The sequence below is a fragment of the Sceloporus undulatus genome, chromosome 3 (assembly GCF_019175285.1).
Source record: "Sceloporus undulatus isolate JIND9_A2432 ecotype Alabama chromosome 3, SceUnd_v1.1, whole genome shotgun sequence".
NCBI classification, from domain to species: domain Eukaryota; kingdom Metazoa; phylum Chordata; class Lepidosauria; order Squamata; family Phrynosomatidae; genus Sceloporus; species Sceloporus undulatus.
Window position 1 is genome coordinate 74,203,158 of NC_056524.1, and position 18,414 is coordinate 74,221,571.

Sequence of the window (18,414 nt, forward strand, 5' to 3'; positions counted from 1 at the left end):
GGAAAAAAAGTTCTTACTAAATTATATTTCCATGAAACTTTTCAACCCAGTATGAATGTGCTAAAAGCAAATCATACATAATTCATCTAAATACCCACTTTGATAAGGTAATTGAGTTAACCATGTCTTTAAACTTCAATCAGGCTTTTCATTTGTTTCACAATTTTTTTTTTGCTGAGGGGAGGGCAGGAATTTAAAGAGAATTACTTTAACATGGCAGTGAACTGATTAATAGTCCACAACCAAAAAGTAACAACATATGAATCAAGAACAAATTGGTGAGTTGCATCAATTTCGCTAGAATCAGTGGTGGCTGTAATATCATCATTGATAAAAGTGAGGATCCTGTTCTGGGAGAAAGCCGGCATAAAAATGAAACAATTCGTAACGGATCTCCCACAAAAATGGAGGGGCAACTGTATTTAAAAACAAAATGTATTGGGAAAAACTAACATTAGTGCTGGCAAAAACTGCCAGTTTAACTTTCTCCTATTTTTTAAAAACTTGAGATCCTTTTTTTGTCCAAAATATGAAGAAATTTGCAAGTTTTTGAACTGAAGCAAAATTTCTTTCACATTTGTGATGGAAAAATTCAATAGGTACAGCTGTTCTAAGCTCAGATAGATTCATGTTGTAGCTGCCTGCCATAGTGATGTTAAAGATAAGAAAGCCAGGCCCAAAGCAGACGGGTCAAAAGGACCGTGCCAGAACCGAGCTGGTGCCATTCGTGCCAGGACTGGGGCAACTGCACGGTTCTGGTCCCAATCCAGGCCACCAATTCTTCTTGTTTGGTGTGGTTCTTCTTGGCCCGGTTCTTATTGTTCAGTGTGGCGTCAGTGTGGCAGCAGTCCACATTTGGGGCATACATCATATAAATGGCACACTCCAACACGGCCTGAAGCCATGTCAATTTGCCTGCGTGTTTTGGGACCCAATCAAAGAAGCCACAGCCTTCAGTTTGCAGGATTCAAGCAGGGCTGCTGATAACAAGGAGACTTAGAGGCTCTTATTCACAAGGTCACCATAAGATGAAATCAACTTGACAGCAATATAACAAACCCTAAACTGTGCTCCAATATGTCTGAATTACTTAAGCTATACACTGGACTGACTATGTGATGAATGTTGCTGTCCTTGAGCAAGCAGGGATCACCAGCATTGAGGCCATGCTATTGAGAATGCAGCTGTGTTGGGCAGGGCATGTTTCTAGGATGGAGGACCATCACCTCCCAAAAATAATATTCTATGGTGAACTCGCCATGGGTCAGTGTAAGAGGGGCGCCCCAAAGAAGAGATACAAGGACTCCCTGAAACAACACCTCAGGCTTGGCCAAATCGATCACCAACAATGGTCCGCCCTGGCCTCACATCAGGAGTCATGGAGACCCATGCTGCAACCTTTTTTGAAAACTCACGCCGAACGAGTCTCAAAGAAAAACGACAACACAGAAAGAACCACAACTTGGAAACATCACCTAGGGAGACATTCTGCTGTGCTTTCTGCAAACGGACTTATTTATCTCAGATTGGCCTTTTTAGTCATCAACACGCTTGTAGAAAGCGTGGGCTGAGTCTTCCTGAATCTTCGTTCGTGAAGAAAAGCCAGAGAGAGCTAAGCACTTGAAAGTGCTGGGTCTAGATCAGGCCTGCACAACTTGGCAGTAGATAGTAGCCAAAATTAAAACAGGCTAAACTTCTTTGGGCAGCAGTTGGGTTTTATTTAAATATTAATTAATTAATAAGATAAATAATATTCAATAATGATCAATTAATAACATTAATTAATATTAATTAATTAATTAATTAATATCAATTTCCTTCTCTTCCTCCTCTGCCTGGCCCTCTCCTCAGGAAAAAGCTGAGCAGCAGGGGAGCCTTTTTGGTCCTTCTCCTCCTCTGCCCAGACCGTTCCTCAGAAGAAGGCTGAGTGATAGAGGAGCCTTGAGGGGTGAGCGTCTGTCCCTCCTCTGCCACCCAGCCTTCTCAGAAGAAAGCTGGGCAAAGGAAGAGCCTTTCAGGGCGAGCATTTGCCTGCCCTCCTCCACCTATCCTTCTCCTTAAGAGAAAGCTGAGCAATGGAGGAGCCTTGCAGTATGGGTGTTTGCTCAGCTTCCTCTTCTGCTGCCACCTGGCCTTCTCCTCAGGACAAAGCAGAGCTGTGGAGGAGCCTTGCAGGGAAAGCATTTGCCCATCCTCCTCCTCCACCACCTGACCTTCTTGGGAGAAAAGTGAGCAGTGGAGGAGCCTTGCAAGTGTTTGCCTGTCCTCTTCTTCTTCCATCACATAGCCTTCTCAGAAGAAAGGCAGTGGTGGAATAGCCTTGCAGGGTGAGTGTCCTTCCTCCTCCTCCTCCTCCTCCTCCTCTGTATGGTCCTCAGGAGGAGGCTGAGCAGCAGAGGAACCTTGAAGTCATTCCACATCCCTGCAGGCCGCTCAAAATACTTTGGCGGGCCCCATGCGGCCCCCAGGCCACATGTTGTGCATGCCTGGTCTAGATGAATGAATCTGTGACTTTCGGTTTTTCCCCACATTCAGTATTTTAAAATCTCAAGCTATTTATGTCCTGAATGTGCCAATTTTGATAAATACCATTTTTTAAAAAGCAAAAAACCTGAAACAATATTCTTCTCTAGCCAAATTTTTTGTCTATGAAGACTAAATAGTAAACATAGGTTTGGAATATCCATAAATAGCTATGAAGAGAATGTTTTGTTCACCCCATTTATTGGGAGGAAGACAAGGCACAATGAGTTTCAATTAGATGTTGATTTAAGTCAGAATTTGCAAAGACTTCTTGTCTAATGACATCAGCAGTAGAAAAGCTGCTAAATGGAAAAATGAAATAAAATTATTTGCATTTCTTTTAGGAAAGGTTAGGCAAGACTTACTCTGGGACGCTTTAGATACTAGGTGTTGTGCCTAAGGCAGTGTGTGGATTCTAGCTCTATTTTATTATTATTCTGTTCAGGCCATTTAGGCTTAGTGGTGAGATAATTTTCTAGCAGTATCAAGAGTAGAGATGCAAATTCATTAAAATCCACTTTATATTGAGTTGTTTGATGTTGGACATACACTACATTAAAACATGCGAGCAGGTAAGGGGATAAGTGACTACAAAAGAGAGAACTTGCTTATCCCAGTATCATGCCTTTTTCATTCAGAGGAGGCAGCTGTGCAGCCTAGAGAGAGAGGAACAAAATAAAACGGGCATTATCTGCAATTTGATGGTAAAATTAAAAGATGGAAGGTGCTAATAATTTTACCATTGTTGTTGTTGTATTCATTACTATCCTAACTTTTTCCCATTCAAAAGAGGTTCACAAAAAAATTAAAAACACATTGTTAAAAATTCACAAGATACAAAAGTTAAAACTAGATTAAACAATCAATAAAACCAGAATAAAAGATAACATCATTAAATGTGCATACATGCATACACCCCAGCACAATTAGCAAGACCCAGCTTGTTTAGGTGAGAATGGCCTTATACAATCATTCATCAAATGCGTGTTGAGTCAGGAAAGTCTTTGCTTGCCTGCAAAAAGAAAGTAGAGGGGGGCCACTTTAGCTTCTCTGGGAAGGGAGTTTGAAAGCCTGGGGGCAGCCACTGGGAAGGCCCTCTCTTGTGTTCCCATGAGACATCCTTGTGAGGGTGATGGGACAGAGAGAAGGACCTCCCCAGCAGAACTGAGACCATGTTCTTGTCTATGGAGAATATGATTCTTTAAATAATCTGGACCTGAGCCATATAGGGCTTTATATGTATATCATCAGCAGTACTTGAATTGTGACTGGAAATGGACCAGCAGTCAGTGAAGCTGTTGCAACAAGGGAGTTGTGTGATACATGGGAGGTATTTTTCTAGCAGTATCAACACAAGAGATGCAGATTCATTCAATTCTACTTTATATTGGCCTGTTACAGACTGCCAAAATAAAGCTGCTTCGGGTCTCTTTGGAGGTATGCTATTTAAATGATGCATGCATCCTAAGAATCCAAAAGCTGCACCAAAAGCTGCACTCCGGTGCTTAGGAATGGAGTATGGCTTTGGTGCGACCTCCAGACTCTTAGGACCCATGCATCATTTAAATAGCATACCTCCAAAGAGACCCGAAGCAGCTTTATTTGGGCAGTCTGTTGCTTGATGTCAGCCTTCCATATCCATGGATTTTTTTTGTCCACGGATTCAAGCATCCACTGCTTGAAAATATTTTTAAAATATATAAATTCCCAAAAGCAAATCTTGATTTTGCCATTTTATATAAACAGCACCATTTTGCAATGCCATTGTATTTAACGGGACTTGAACCTCCACAGATTTTGGTATCCACAGGGGTGGTGGTGGTGGCCCTAGAACCAAACCCAGTGGATACTAAAGACTCACTGTACCCTAAATTAAATGTAAGTAAAATGACAGTTTATATTTTTCATACCTAGGATCAAATACTGATGAAAACGGTGGCTGCAGCAGTCAAGAAATAAGACTAAGAATGGGAAGGACAGCTATGAAAGAACTAGATAAGATCCTAAAGAATAAAAGATATACAACTGAGCATATCTGATTGAGTCTGTTTCTATCAATCCCTGATTGAGGCCCAAAACAGACTGGCCAAAATGGCTGATTCTGGGCCACATTGGGGGCATGGGGGTTATACACCACATGCTTTGAACACATCCAGAAGCCTCGCCATACCCACCTCTTTGCTGAAAGACCAGGCCAAAAAGGAGTGGTAAAATACAGCCTCTTTTTGGTGCCCAGTTCAGGACTGCAGCGGTGGCCCAGATTGGGGCTGGGCACATGCAGATGCTGTTGTCCTAGGACAAATGGCTGCGGTGCAGTCCTGGCACAGACCTTTGGGGTCCTTTGCTTCGCCCTTGAGTCTATACAAGCCATTGTATTCCCCATCACCATGTATGGATGTGAGAGCTAGATAGGAATCAAGATAGGAAGAAAAATAAACTCATTTGAGATGTGGTGCAGAAGAGTGATAAGGATACCGTGGACAGCCAAAAAGACAAAAGAGATGGGTCCTTCAACAGATTAGTCCTGAAATTTTCTTGGAAGCCAAGATGATCAAATTGAGGCTGTTGTACCTTGGCCAGATCATGAGCTGGCATGATTCATTAGAAAAGACAATAATGCTAGGAAAGATAGAGGGTAGCAGAAAGAGAGGCAGACCACAAGCCAAATGGATCAAATCAATCAGAAAGATCATGGGAATGGATTTGCAGGAACTAAGCAGAGTAGTGGAGGACAGAAGGAATTAGAGATGTCTCATCCACAGGGTAGCTATGAGTTAGGACCAACTTGTAACAACAACAACAACAACAACAACAAAATAACATATTTAATGAGTATTCATGTATAAAATCTAAACAATCTGTGGATCTTGCTAATTGTGCATTCTTTGATGTATCAATCATTTTCTACTGCTAGTGGCTTACAGGCTGCTTATTAGATCTGATAAAAGCATACATGATATGTTAAATACATAACATACAGCTAAACTTACCTTACTTCTTTTATGTTTGAAGTAAGGGAATCCAGATTCAGGTCACTGTGTGTAGACAGGAGTTCTTACCTCTTTCTTTACTGCTGCTCCCCTCCTCCCAAAACCCTATTTTCCCTGCAGAGTGGGGGGGGAAAAGAGAGCAATAAATAAATAAATCATTAGTCAGGCTCTTCTCAGTCTTCCCTCCCCTGCTAATCCTGCCTGGGGAGCAGGAAATTTAGAAAGGACTAAGCATCCCTACCTGCATGCTGGGGCCCCAATGAGGATCAAATCTCAGGTGTTTGTTTCAAGATAAAAAGATTAGCTGCACATTGTGCAGTGTGTAATTTAACCCTTTTTTGTCATAGTGTACTTTCTGGGAAGACCAGGAGCACAGGACAGTGAAAAATAAGGCCTTTTATGACACACTGATCTCAGATTGAAAAGTATAATTTTAAATAGCTGAGATTTGTGGTACTGAAAAGTCGTTAAGTTTAGCTAGAGCAGGAAAGGCAATCATAAGGCCTTCCAGGTATTCTTGAACTGCAACTCCCAGCTGCCCTAGCCAGCATCAGCAGTAGTAAAGAATGCAGGTAATTGTCCAGCAACATCTAGAGGACTCCTTGAATCCCAATCCTTGAGCTACAATATTTCACTTTTTTTTTTAATATCTCAAACATTTATTTGTTCCTGGCATCCTGCTGCACAAGTGGACCCTTTGGCTGCCAATGGGGTAGTTCAGGGCTTAAAAGCAATGCATTACAAGTAACAATGCTACCCATAACCTGTTACTTTGGGAAGGTTATGAGCAGCATGATTGTAAATTTCTTTTTGATGTTAGCAGTAACATGTGATGTTTGGCTGTGCTGAGATTTACAAAACTTTATTTAGACGGAAACTTTTTTTAGTTATTTGGGTCATTTTCATGGCTTATATTGGGGGTTGGAAATATAATTAAAAATAACAAATTAGTAGCTAATTCTGAATAGGCCAATTTCAAACAAACAATAATAATAATTAACAGGATGTGTTGGCATTTTAAATAGTGTTTTCTCTTGAGATCCTGGCGAAGACTTTTGTCACTTCTAGTTATCAGGCAAAATGAAGTGACAGAGATGTTCCTGGGGGTGGAAAGCAAGGTCTACAGTTGACAGGTGGGAAAAAAGTAGAAAAGCTGGCTTTCCCCCTACTACTGACTTTCATCTCCATAGGGATGCCACTTAAACGTTATTACTTCTCCTTAGCCCGTCCACTAGAGTTGCACTAGGTGGCACTGTTGGAATGCAGGAAAGATCTTAATCTCAGTTCTTTTTGTTCTGAAATCTTGAAACTCAGCTACAGGAAGACAGAAAATACCTGTGCATTACAAAACTTTAAATGCATTTCCCCCCTCAAAGAACACTTATGCATCACTGGTTTATAATTTACCAGACAAATCTTTCTTAGATCTGATTCTTCACAAGGTCATTATGTTTAAATTTCAGCCATTAGTATCTGTATTTTTAGAATAGCAAACATGTGCACAATAAAACTCAGTTGAATTCAAAAGAAAGATATTGGCTTAACCCTAAATAGTTTTGCTTAACCCAGCTGTCATTATGTAGAGAGCATGGTGGTCAGATGCACGTTACATATTGTTGATTGGAGTAATAAAGCTGGTAGGTAAATCATGTTTATGAGACCAATACAGTCAGTTACCAGTCTTAAGGCAGTATTTAAGAAAAGAGATATAAACAGACCTACACACACACACGCACGCGCGCGCGCACACACACACACACACACAAAAGCTGGGCCTGTTGCTATGATAAGAAGGATTTTTGGTTCTTGGCAGTCTGTCAAGACTCATGGAAACTTTTGAATTTTTCCCAGTCTGTAGAGAGAAGTTGATAGAAAGCAGAGGAAAATTTCAATAGTAGTTTGCTCCCAGATGAGAAGGCTTGAAATATACTTTCAAAATTGGGCTTCCCTGTTTAAAGGAAATATTTGCTTTCCTAAAACATATACTTATCCTTTTGTGACTTCTGCCAAAAGTGGGGAGCAGTTTTGTTTGTTTAGAGAGAAATCTCATATACTGAAATGCAGGACGTCACTTTATGTATTCATGAACAAAACAGAAAAAAAACTTGTTTGCTAATTTTGTTTTGCAGAGGACTTTACTCCAATTCCATACAAGGCACCACCACCTCCAAAAATAGAAAGAATATTTCCAGTATACACTGGATTTGGCTCTGAAGAGGACTCTCTTTGCTCCTGCATGGGCTTGCTTCCCAAACCTCCTCAAAAAGACTTCAAGAAATTCATGGAAAAAGACAGGTATCAGAGTGAAAGCAATAGTCAGATCGCCACCTCCCCATTTCAGAAAAGGGAAAGGTGCTGTCACTAAAATGTATGTATTGAGAAATACACAATTTCACACTGTAACATCCACAAATAATGTTAAAGGTTATCATCTAATATAAATGTTTAGGTTTTCAGTGGTCTCAAAGGCTTGGCTCCAAAAGAATATAAATCAGTTTTGTTCCATAGGCAGTTTGTACAGCAGAGTCCTGTATAAAGTTACTTGAGTCACTAGAAATCATGTCTTGTTCTCTGAAGCAGAATAGGATTGATATTGAAGCACCGTTTATTATTATCACATTTATTTATAAAACTTTTACTTTCTTGAATACCCCAAACAGTAAAAAAAAAATGGAATAATGTTATTTTTTTATTTTTAAAAATTCAGTGCATAGCTTCTAATATTTTTGCCAGTGCAAGATGGATTCTTCCAATAATAAATTGGATTAAAAACACAAGTAAAGCAGATAAAGGTGAAACTAGGATTAACAATGGTATTATCTCCCTAATATTGAAGGGGTGTCTGAAAGTGTTGCATTAATATAAAAAACAATTGATGTCTATGTTACATTTCATCTATTGCAGACTTTCACTAGATAATGGAAAAAATGACAATTATGTACATTTTAATGTTTTTTTAGGCAAGGCCTCGAGAGTAATATACTGCGCTTTCTTGCACAATTTATTACTACTGATCCCATTGACAAGGATCGGAAGTTTATTATTTCTTATTTTCTGAGTGATGACACCATCTCAGTGTTTGAACCTCCTCAGAGAAACACAGGTGAGAGGCTGATTTTACTGCAAACAATTCTGTGGGGGTTTTGTTTACTGATTGGTTGGTTGGTTGTGCATACTGTATATCCCACCTTTCTCCCTAAATGGGATTCAAGGCAGCTTGCAATAATTTTTAAAAGATCCAACTAAAATTTTAATTAAAAAATTAATTTAAAAAAAGTTAAGTTGTGGAAATATGTACAACACAAAACTGGGTGTAAAGGACATCATCTACCAGGACTAGATTTTGCATTGAGGTTTGTGGGTGGGTGGCAGCAAGCATGTGAAGACTGGCTTTTAATAGAATAAAGTATGAGTCATTCTTGTTCTTTTTAAAACATTCAGAATATAAAACAAGAAATGGGTTGATATCAGCAAGAGGGTTTGCAGCGATATTAGATATAGTTCTGGCAGTGTTAAGTCTCTCTCCTTTACAATCAAAAGAAGGCTCTCTTCTGCTTAGATTTTTTGGGGAAAGGGAGGATGGCAGCTTTATTCGTCAGTCATGCAAGAGGGCTTGCTGCAGTGTTCTCAGCAATTAGGTGAATTTGCTAAAGGAACTATTTATGTGGAGCTATTTATGTTGTATTTATTGGGGGGAAAAATGAAAAACACACCTTGCATCTCCTAGAACCTTTGCAAAAAGACCTTGGGTTAGAACCTTTTGAATAATTGGTTTTATTTTTCCCAAACATTTTTTTTTCATTGCCGCAGTGCTTTTTATATTAACACAAATGTGTTACGGAGAGAAACACAAAACCAATTATGAAGTTAAAAGCTTGTTTAAACAGACAACTCCCCTCCTCCTGCTCAAATCCTATAACTACCTCCTTCCTCAGACTGATGGCCTTTTGTGCATCAGTGAAAAAATGGGGAGAGGGTGCGGCAACCTGGCTTCTATTCCTGATTCTCAATTTTCATGCTTTTATTGGCTTAAGTCAAACTTTGACTATTACCTTAATGGATTTTTCACTATTCCATTTTATTAGACAAGGACGATTTTTGATTCAAGCTGAGGTCAGATAAGTAGTATGGGCTTTGCATTCACTTACGATTGTGACTCTAAATGATATTTTATTGTGCTACTCATCCTTTTTTTATTACATTTGCATCACCAAATAATACACATTAGGTATTTTATGGGGCCTAATGCATGTCTTTTGGCTTTTATTTGGAAGGCAGCTATAAATAGGAAATAAGCCAGAGTTAGTGTACTGCTTATACAGAGTTAATCAAAAGTGTATGGTTAGAGGGCACTTGATGTTGATACTTACCTGAAGCTAAACAGTGGTCGGGACAGTGGCCTGGTGAAGATTTCCAAGAACCCTTGCATTCCATGATGGGGCAAGGGCAAGGGCAAGGGCAAGGGCAGGGACATAGATGGGACAGAAATAGTTGGTCAGCTCTGTTCTAGACACCAATAAATGTGATGTCAGTATTCTGCTTTCTGCAGTATGGCAGTATGAATCACTTTGAAGAGGAAGTGCTTTCTTCTAGTTTCTTTTCAATTTTATAGTGGCTTTCCTAAATCACATATATAATATGAGTTTTGAAGATGTGTACTGTTCTTCACTTGCACACACCTATGCATGTGATGTAAAATAGAAAAGAAAGATAAAACCCAGATCCAAAAATAGATGTAGTACAAGTAATATGTAGGCCACCAACAGCATGTTATCCCTCTGGCCTTGCCATAGATTAATAATTAAGATTAAAACCCATTGCATTAGTATCAGTTATGGAAAGTTTTTATAAAGATTTGCCCTGAAGATGTGTGGATATGCTTTAGTTTTGTTGCAGTGGGTGGCTAATGTATCCCATATCTAGCTTCTCAGCCACCTATACCACTCGAGCATTTTTGAGTATTGCCCAAAATCAGGAGAATCATGGTTAAAATTGAACATAGATTCTAAGATAACTTAAGGAAGTTCATGGAAGTAAAGATTCTATTTCCCTCTTGCTTTCTTTGAGCTGCCTTAAGTTAATGAAGGACTCAAGCCTAATATTGGTGGAACAAGTTAGCACCCTACTCCAATTTCCCCCATGCTGTTTTGAAAGACTGCTCGAGAGCAGCATTTTTGGGGGCAAAGATGGTTGAAGAAGGTATGGGCAACATTCCTTATTTCAACTTCCACATGTTATTGTTAAAGCCAAGCTAATAAGAGTAAAGTATGGCTACTTTTAGTAGTTCCAGTCCATTGTTTCTCCCAAGACGAAAAGGAGGAAGGAGGAAAAAAGGAGGAAAGAAGAAAGAATTGTGGCAACACCTTTGAACACTAATAGGTTTTTATTGTAGCACAAGGTTTTCTGAATAGAAAGTCATTTCTTCAGACGCAGTACAAAGTGGTATTAAGGTCTCAATTATAAAACATATTTATACAGTTGTGGAAGTGGGATAGAATGCAGGCACTATCCCAGATGAAGACAGTTTCTAGTCCTAGTGTCCAGATTGAAAGAAAGACAAAAAGAAATATATTTGACTGATGTTAAAATGGGTATGTCAGGAAATTTGAAGAAGAAAATTTCTGATGAAAATAATTGTTCTGCAGGCACTCCTATGGGCAGTTCCATATAGATGATAGGAATTTTGAGGTTGCTGGTTTTTAAATGAAGATTTGTTGCTTTCTCTCTGAAAGATACAATGTTATTACATTTTTATTATTATAGGGGTAATCGGTGGGAAATTCCTGGAAAGAAGTCGTGTTAAAAAGCCTGGTCAGGAGCAGTATAAGAGTGAACTGTCTGAATACTACACAGCTGTGGATCTGTATGTCGGAGCCAAAGTGTGTTTCCATGGCCACGTCTTTCTTCTGGTGGATGCTGATGAATATGCTTTCAACTACATGGAAAAGCATGCAAATGAGGCAAGCTGTGCTTTCCAATCCTTATTTGGCATTTAAAGCATATGCAGTTTTATTATCTTGCTTAAATAACAGTGGCTTTGAAAAGCATCTGTTCTAACTAGGATCAACATGGATTCATCATTGTTTCATTTGAAAATAATATAATGAAAAAAGATTTGTCTGTTCCTCAGTGTCTTGTATGCACAATATACAAACGATAGCTTGTTCGGTAAATGTCACGGACTGTACTTGTTGCCTGATGGTTCAGGCACACAGATTGAATTTTGAATTACCTAACCCAGCCTTTGTTTTTGGAAAGGAATAAAACAACAAGGGGCAAAAATAAAAAAAATAAAATAAAAATAAAAACCTGTCAGGGAGGGGGGGACCCTGCTGATGCTGTCTGTGCTGTACCAGTTTTTCCATGCAAAAGATAAGCGCTCCGAAGCTGACCAAACAAAACCCCATAAGAACATTTGATAGTTGTTATGGTTCCTTCTTCCCATTGCAGTGGCCCTGTGTCCTCGGATAAAGAACAACCAAACAGGGAGAAGATAAAATAGGATGCTAAAACAGTGTTGGGGACATTGTACATTTTGTAAATTTCATGTGTTATCTGTAGCTGTACAGCATATTATGCTGAAATAGCTGAATTTAAATATGTATATACTTGGTGAGTCATTTTCTCCAGAGCTTTCAGATCAAGATCTGAAATTAAAATTTACCAATTTGTACAAGTGGAAATGAAAAGTTATGGAAGTGAGATCCCATTCAGCTATATTGAGGGTTATGCTGACTGTTGGAGCTGATTAATACAACCCTCTGTTACAGAAAGAAGTATAAGTTCAGAGTAGATATAAAGGAAAGCTGTTGGGTGATGGCTCAGTCAACAGAGTTCACCATCACCATACATATTGTTTTAAACTTTTCTCACTCACTGTAGTAAGTAAATATGTGTGTAGTAAAGGTCTCTTTCTGAACAGAGGAATAGATATGCCATTTTCCGATTCTGGTCAGGTTGCGCTTGCCACCCACCCTTGGTTCTTTTGGACAAGAAAAAGAGAAATGGACAGAACCCTTCAGTTATTCATATACAAAGTTCAGCATGTCCTCCCCTTGAAATCTTCACTGACGTCTGGAAATCCTGCATTCCCGTGATCCTTGCTTTAATAGAATTGTAGAGATTGAAGGGATTCCAAAGGGCCAACTAGTCCAACCTCCTGCTAGTGCAGGCATCCATCACCAAGGCATCCTTTAGAGATGGCTATACAATCTTTGCTAAACCCTTCAATAGCCTATCACCTTCTGAGACCATCTATTTCACTGTCCAATACTTACCATTAGGAAGTTCCTCCTAATTTTTAATCAGATTCTTCTATAGCAAATAAACTGTAATTTGAATCCATGGGTTTGAGTCCTATCCTCTGATAGCACAAAAAAAAGGTTGTCCCATCCTCTATGGGCCTATACACACTGGCCTGAAAGGCAGGCCTGTGGACAGAGTTGGGGCGCAGTGTCTTGATGACGCACACCCTGACCCCGGCCCCCGGGTGCCATGATGCAGCACGGTGCTTCAGATGGCATGTGGCATCATGGTGCACCTCTGACGCTGTGTCCAGATGACACAGCGCTGAAGGGGCACCGTACAGTCACACTGCCACAGCTATGACACCCTTTGGAGGGCAGAAAAAGGAGCCACTTTTTGAGGCTCCTTTTTGTGCCCTCCAAAGGCTGGATTGGGACCACAGTAAGAGGTTACCATGGCTCCGATCCAACCAGGAAATGGGTGGCATCCCATCGCCCCTTAGGGGTGGTGTCTAGAACTCCTGCATGACAGATCTTCAGATATTTAAAGATGGCTGTCATGTCAACCCTCAGTCTTCCCTTCTCCAGGTGAAATATACCAGACTTCTTCAACTATTCATCACAGGACTTGGTATCTAGATTTTTATCATCTTGGTCATCATCCTCTGAATGCATTCACATAGTTTTGAGTTTAAATTTGGTTAATTCCTGACAAAAAGAAACCAAGCTGCACAAGAGCAATATGTACATAGGTTTCTATCTTATCTTTTTAATGAGGAATGCCCTTTACCAGTACCATTTCTATGCCAGCATTTGGTGGGAGTGAGAGGGAGGTAGGGATCATAAGGAAGGAAATATCGTCTTTAATGGGATAAGGCTGCTTAGAGGACACATTTTTAATGGTATTGGCGGTATAACATTCAGACCGTGCAACACTGAGATTCTCTCAGGTTGAACTTGGTATAGCTCTGGAAAACTTCTATCAAAGTTATTTTTGATGTGGTGTTGACCTTTTCTAAAGTCCACCCATTAAAATGAAATGATATAAAAATATGCTGTTTGTCACAAGTGAAAAGAAAACTGGCTTTTATTATTTTAAGTCTTCACATTGTTATATAAACGAAATAGTATTTTGTGTGTTTTAAATATATGATGTGTTATTCTTACTTGCTTTCCAGTTTGCTATGGCCAATATCAACATAATCTTGAACAAACTTAAAGTGATAGGAGAACCTCGGTCAAGAGAGATTAAACAGATTTTTGCAGCTACTGATCCTCAACACACAACCATTATTGATTATGATGAATTCAGGTGAGACTCTGAAAGCCTGAGGGAAAATAGCTTTCGTTTACACAAGTTATAGGATTCCTCTTTTGAGATCCCCATTGTAGAGAGCAAGGAGAGAGAAAAATCTCCTGTGTTGTATGTAGGTCTGGTGCTCTTGACCACATAGAATATAAACACAACATAAATACAAACACTTTTGCAGGGGTACATACAGAATACCTATATGGTTTATTTGTATTTTCCAGGAGTCTGGACTGGGTTAGGATTTTGCCATTCCCTCTGCTAAATACGTAGCAAAATGAATTCATTAAAACATGAAGCTGTGTTATATTGCTCCAAGCCATACATTTAGTTCCATGTCATCCACTGTGACTAGACAGAGTTAATTTTTCGCATTGCTACCTGAGGTTCTTTTTAAAATAGAGAGATGGTGAATTGAACATAGCACCTTATATATGCACTGTATGTGGAGTGTACTGCTGATCAGCAGAAGTTTAAGCATTATAATATAATGCAACATTGGACATTTTGTCCTTAAGAGCCATGTTCTGAGTTATATCTCACCCTATTCCTAAACCTCTTGGTGGGATATAAATGAAAAACCTAATTGGCAAGGGAATAAATCCTGCTAAGCACAGTGGGACTAACTACTAAGTAAACTTTCATAGGGTTAAGAACACTCTATTTCTTTCAGTTCACTTCTGTCATGAAGCTGAAAACACTTATGTATCTTTCGGTTGCGCAAATACTGTTTACTTGTTGCTCTTAATACAGAAGCATTTGGTGCATTCTATAAAACATAACCAAAATTATTGTGCTCATCCCCAAAAATGTGTACAATCTCAAAATCAGTAAACAATACGTCAGAAGATTCTAAATTTAACTTAGTGTGTAGCACAAGGCTTCAGGGCTTTCTTACTTTGCTTGGTGAACTAAAAGTCTTGTTTCCATCCTATAAGAAATAATTATGGGTTTTTCTCTTGCTATTGTACATGGTGCTGTTCTATTTCATGACAAGGAAGAAACTTCTGTCAGTCAAGCTTGCTAAATTGTAATGGTTTGTTAGGCCACATCAGACAAAACACTCTCGCAGCAACTGCACAAATAGCTTTTATAGAATAAATAACATGTGTGAATCTATCAGGATTCAATAAGGGTAGGAAATCCTTGGTCCCTTTACTATCAAACCTGCTGCACCATCTGAAAACACCAGTTAGTGCCAAATATGTTGTTTTCCCCAATATAATGAGCCAGAAGAGGGTGGGGAAAGGAAGAGAATTGCTTGCATTGGTGCCACATTGAGGAGCAGAGAGTTCAAAGTAATTGCTAATTGTGTGAATGGCATTTCATTTTGTCTGGCCCTTAGAGAAGCTTGTGGCATTTTGGAACTTTCATCAAAACTGAATTTGCAGCTTATCCAATTTTAAGTTCCACTGTGATGCAAACAGCATAGACCTGCCTCTTTTGAAAACTGCTGCCTCTTTTGAAAACATTACTCTTGGCATAGCTAGAATTAAATATACTTTAAAACAGCGCTCACTGCTGTTCAAAATTAGCACGCAAAACTGACAGTTTGATATAGAACAAAACTAAACATGTGCAAGAAATTCCTGCATTCTGATATCCCTAAGGTGCCCTTGGACATACATTTTAATTTAATTTTAATTTCTCTTTGTTTCTCAGAAACTTGATGCTGAGTATCTCAGATGGAAAATTATCAGAACATGAAATTATGACTGTTGGTCGGTATTACAGTGCACGTGATGAGAATGAGATGGATGCCAAGTATCTCTTAGCTGTGTCCCAGGAACAACTGAAGAAAAATAACTTTGAGAATTTTGCTCAGCTTTGTGCTAACTTGGCATACAATGACCGAGACAAGTAAGGAATTCATTTTCAGTCAGAAGTATTCATGGGTTATTGGGTATTAATCTTTCTCCTAAGAAACCAGAAAATGTGAAACACTATCTAACTTCATAATTGGTGGTAGTATTTCTACAAATGGTTGGTATATTTGTTCTTTTAAAAGGAATGCTGTAGCTTTGGGTTCCAGCCAACCATTGCCTTCAAGCAGGTTATTCCATACTTTCCCTTGTACTCTGTCTCCCATTTTTCTTTTTCAACATCAACCTATATTCCTTAGCTACTATGCATGTTCAGTCCTTATTGGGTTGCATTCCCAGTTTCTTTTGCCACCTTACTTTTTACTTTTTTCCAGGAAAAAAAATGCCATACTTATTCAACACTCAGAGTTCTCCCTTTCACACTGATACTTCCTTCATGTTTCATAATAACTTTATTTTGCTTTAATTACCACAGCACTCAGCATCTGAGTCTATAGTTAGATGGAATATATCCTTGTCGGAAGATGGCAGGAAAAATGCCTGGCTTTGTTTTGGGCCTTCTGTGCCAGCTGTAGCTTATATGTTTTGATTCCCAGCATCTTAAGGGAGCCAATATTTTGATTGCAATTCGAAAGAGTTAAGAAGGTGATTAAATCTGAGGGCCATAGTGAGAATGGCATCAGTGTGTGTACTTTTCCATGCTGATTTGCCTCACTTAAATTTCTGGATTAAAAAGAAATGTATCTAAAAATAATGAATTTAGTTATAGAATATGAAAATTCTTATTCCTATGTCTTTAGCTTGTGGCTCAATAATAATAATAATAAATTTATTTATATTTCCCGCCTCTCCCTGCAGATTGAGGCAGGATTACAGCAAAAAATTCAACAATACAAAATGCAAATACGTTATCTAAAAATACAACCAATAAAACGGTCAGCAATACTGCTACCAAACATTAAAATACCCAATCGTCGCCTGTTCCCATACTATTGAGTCGGAAGTGGGGGTGTTCTTTTGGATCAATTACAGAAGATCAAATGGATAGACCTGCTGGAAGAGATCCATCTTAAGTGCCTTCTTAAAGGTAGTAATAAGGCGGATCTCTTCCGGCAAGTTGTTCTATAGTTCATGGGCTGCAGCTGTGAAAGCTTTATGGGAAGTTGTAACTAATCTGGTTTTCGTGTATTCCAGTAGTTTCTTCCCGGATATTCTAAGAGTGTGGGGTGGATTATGTAGGGAGAGGCGTTCCCTTAAGTAACTCAGATCCAAGCCATGTAGGACTTTAAAGGTAATAACCAACACTTTGTACTGCTCCCAGAAGCTGATCAGCAGCCAATGTAAAGATTTTAATATTGGAGTGATATGGTCTAGATGTTCCTGTGACCAATTTGGCTGCAGCATTTTGGATCAGTTGAAGCTTCTGAACTTGGTACAAAGGTAGCCCCATGTAGAGTGCATTACAGAAGTCTAAGCGAGAGGTTACCAGAGCAGGTACTACTGCTTCAAGGTCCCTCTGGGCCAGGTAGGGGCGCAGTTGGCGTATCAACAGAAGTTGGTACCAAGCATTTCTGGCCACCGCCTTGATATGAGATGACAACTGTAGAGACGAGTCGAGGAGCACTCCCAAACTGCGAACTTTGTCCTTTAGGGGAAGTGTGACCCCGTCCAGGACTGGTTGACAAATCTCCATCCCTGGACCAGGAGTCCCTATTGCAAGCACCTCCATTTTCTCTGGATTCAACTTGAGTTTGTTTTCCCTCATCCAGCCCATTACCGACTCAAGACAGGCATTTAGAAGAGAGATGCCATCCTTGGTCACTGCAGCAGTCGGACACATAGATAAGTAGATTTGGGTGTCATCAGTGTACTGATAACACCCCACCCCATGTCTCTAGATGATCTCTCCCAGTGGCTTCGTGTAAATGTTAAACAGCGTAGGAGACAGAATGGCGCCCTGAGGGAGGCCAGATGTCAACTCTCTTTTATGAGAGCAGCTAGAATCATGGAATCATAGAGTCAGAAGAGACCTCAAGGGCCATTCATGTCCAACCCCCTGCCATGCAGGCATACACAATCAAAGCACCCTTGACAGATGGCCATCCAGCCTCTGTTTAAAAACCTCCAAAGAAGGAGACTCCATAACTCTCTGAGGAAGTTTGATCCACTGTCGACTAGCTCTTATTGTTAGGAAGTTCTTCCTAATGTTGAGGTGAAATTTCTTTTCCTCTAGGTTGACTCCATTGCTATGCAACCTGCTCTCTGGAACTGCAGAAAACAAGCTTGCTCCATCCTCAGTATGATACCCCTTCAAATACTTAAACAGGACTATCATATCACCTCTTAACCCTCTCTTCTCCAGGCTTAACATACCCAGCTCCTTACGTCTCTCCTCATAGGGCATGGTTTTCAGACCCTTCACCTTTTTGGTAGCCCTCCTCTGGACATCCTCCAGCTTCTCAACATCCTTTTATAATTGTGGTGCCCAGAACTGGACACAATATTCCACGTGAGGCCTGACCAAA

The 18,414-nt window shown here is 39.6% G+C and overlaps 1 protein-coding gene across 2 annotated transcripts in view; it reads left to right on the forward strand.

Annotated features, from left to right (window-relative positions):
• EFHC2 (EF-hand domain containing 2) overlaps positions 1 to 18,414 on the forward strand; it is an 82,284-nt gene that overhangs the window by 48,766 nt on the left and 15,104 nt on the right. For both annotated transcript variants that reach the window (XM_042456299.1, XM_042456300.1), the window contains 5 exons: positions 7,643 to 7,808; positions 8,474 to 8,616; positions 11,277 to 11,473; positions 13,936 to 14,069; positions 15,729 to 15,926. In XM_042456299.1, coding sequence (XP_042312233.1) covers positions 7,643 to 7,808; positions 8,474 to 8,616; positions 11,277 to 11,473; positions 13,936 to 14,069; positions 15,729 to 15,926 — 838 coding nt within the window. The remainder of the gene's footprint in view (positions 1 to 7,642; positions 7,809 to 8,473; positions 8,617 to 11,276; positions 11,474 to 13,935; positions 14,070 to 15,728; positions 15,927 to 18,414) is intronic.